Below are 2011 nucleotides of genomic sequence, written 5' to 3' on the forward strand. Positions count from 1 at the left end.
TTTAACAATCCAAGCTCGTGCTTGATATTTCAGTTCATCAATAAACGAGCCAACCTGACTTGGTCGAGCCCGTATCCCTTATACTTTTAAAGGACTAAAATAATGCCATTATGTAAGCCTAGGGTCCAAAAATGTAAAACAATGAATCTTCAAGTAGAATAAGATATTATAATTTAGTCAGTTTTGGTCATCGTCAAAGGTTTAAGGATCCTTCCTCTCACCCTCGTAGAATCTCCCTCACTCCCGCCTTAGTCTCTATCATCTTTTTATTCTTTTCTACTCATTCTCACACTATATATTAACACTCCCTTCACTCCATATTTTCCACTCAACGACTCCTTTCATTCAACAATAATCTCTTTGTCTTTGATTCCTTCACAACAATGGCCTCACCTGATGAATCTTCCGCTCTAGACTTAATCCGTCAACACCTTCTTATTGATGATTCATCCTTCTTTGAAACATACTCTTTTCTCTCCCATAACGATTTCAACAACATAAATAATAATAATAACACCCTTGAATCTGATCCATATGTTTTCAACCAAATTTCACCTAGCAACTCCTCTTATTATTCTTCATCTCCTCAATCGTCATCGTCTTCCCATGTTTTCGAAGTTGTTAACAACTCTGTTCTCGATGAACAATTTGAGTTCAACGCAATACAGGAACCAATGAGTTCTATTGGTTCCTTGTATTCGTGGGAACAGAGTGATAATGGATGTGATGGTTTTCAGTCGTTAGAACTACCACCACATCAATCACCTCCACCAGTCATTGAGAAACCAGTGGAGGTGGTGACAGAGACAGAGAAAACCGAGGGTTGTGAAAGGAGACGTTATCGAGGTGTCAGACTGCGCCCGTGGGGAAAGTTTGCCGCTGAGATTCGTGACCCGAACAAAAAAGGAAGTCGGGTATGGCTCGGGACGTTCGACACCGCCATCGAGGCTGCAAAGGCGTACGATAGGGCCGCGTTTAAGCTTCGTGGAAGTAAAGCGATAATAAATTTCCCGCTAGAAATTGGGAATTTAAATGAGACGAGTGATATACCAGTAATTAAAAGCAACAATCGTAAAAGGACATGTGAAAAAGCTGAGGTGGAAGAGAGAGAAATGCATAAAAAAATAAAAGTGGGAAATGAGGTAGTGGGAGTTGGTGGTAGTGAGTTAGCGGACACCGAGGCGGTGCCGTTAACACCGTCTTGCTGGACGGCATTTTGGGGTGGTAGTGAGGCTGATGGTAACGGAATATTCGAGGTGCCTCCGTTATCACCCTATCCAACTGCTGGCTTTTCGTCAAGTTGTATGGCTATCTAAAGATGGAATAACGGCGTTTACTAAGTATGGAAAGTGTAAACGGCGACCAATAACGTTAGTCACTTGCCTTAGTATTTTCCACATCCACATCTAATGTTTCAGGAAAAAGCTAAAAACAACTTAGGTGGTGAGGTGTTTTAATGTATGTACATAGGTAATCGAGAAGTAGTTTGGTTGTATTCGTTGCTATTTTTTGAATCTTTTTATTTCCAGAATAATAAAAGAACAAGATTAAAAAAGTCTTCTATATTTATCTCTTCGAAATAAATTTCTTTAAATCATACAAACGAGTCAAGTCACGTGTTTGAAATTATTTTTATATAATTAAAATTCTCGACTTTTTTCGCACAAAGAACAATATGTAACAAAAAAAAAAAGAAGAAAGAAAAACTAAATATATAATAATAATTTTAAGTCCTTAAGCTTTCACTTATAGTTTACATCAATTCATCAAACACAACAAAAAATATCCTCGTAACTAAATATTTAACGACCCATATTCTAAATTATACACACTTATAATCATGTGACCTGAGCACGACTTATTTAACTAGTTTATCTAAATTTATCAAAAATGATTGCCTGGTAGTAACGGAGCTATAAGCATTTAACATGTTACTATGGTTGATAGGTTGTACAAAATGAGTGAACAAGGCAACCCGTTTAGTCAAACAAATTCGAAGGAAACAATGTTT

At 37.4% G+C, this 2011-nt stretch overlaps 1 protein-coding gene across 1 annotated transcript; it reads left to right on the plus strand.

Annotated features, from left to right (window-relative positions):
* Positions 1-369: 369 nt before the first annotated feature.
* LOC143617947 (ethylene-responsive transcription factor ERF105-like) lies at positions 370-1531 on the plus strand. Its single transcript, XM_077090332.1, has one exon. It carries the CDS (start codon positions 384-386, stop codon positions 1314-1316), a length of 933 nt encoding a protein of 310 aa, XP_076946447.1. The 5' UTR covers positions 370-383; the 3' UTR covers positions 1317-1531.
* The last annotated feature ends 480 nt before the right edge of the window (positions 1532-2011 follow it).

The sequence above is a fragment of the Bidens hawaiensis genome, unplaced genomic scaffold, assembly GCF_021521415.1.
Source record: "Bidens hawaiensis isolate Kalapana, Puna unplaced genomic scaffold, B.hawaiensis_p1.1 tig00060905_1, whole genome shotgun sequence".
Lineage (NCBI taxonomy): Eukaryota > Viridiplantae > Streptophyta > Magnoliopsida > Asterales > Asteraceae > Bidens > Bidens hawaiensis.

Excerpts from the sequence above, each read along its gene's own strand:
- LOC143617947 (XM_077090332.1), top strand. The coding sequence starts at position 384 with ATGGCCTCACCTGATGAATCTTCCGCTCTAGACTTAATCCGTCAACAC.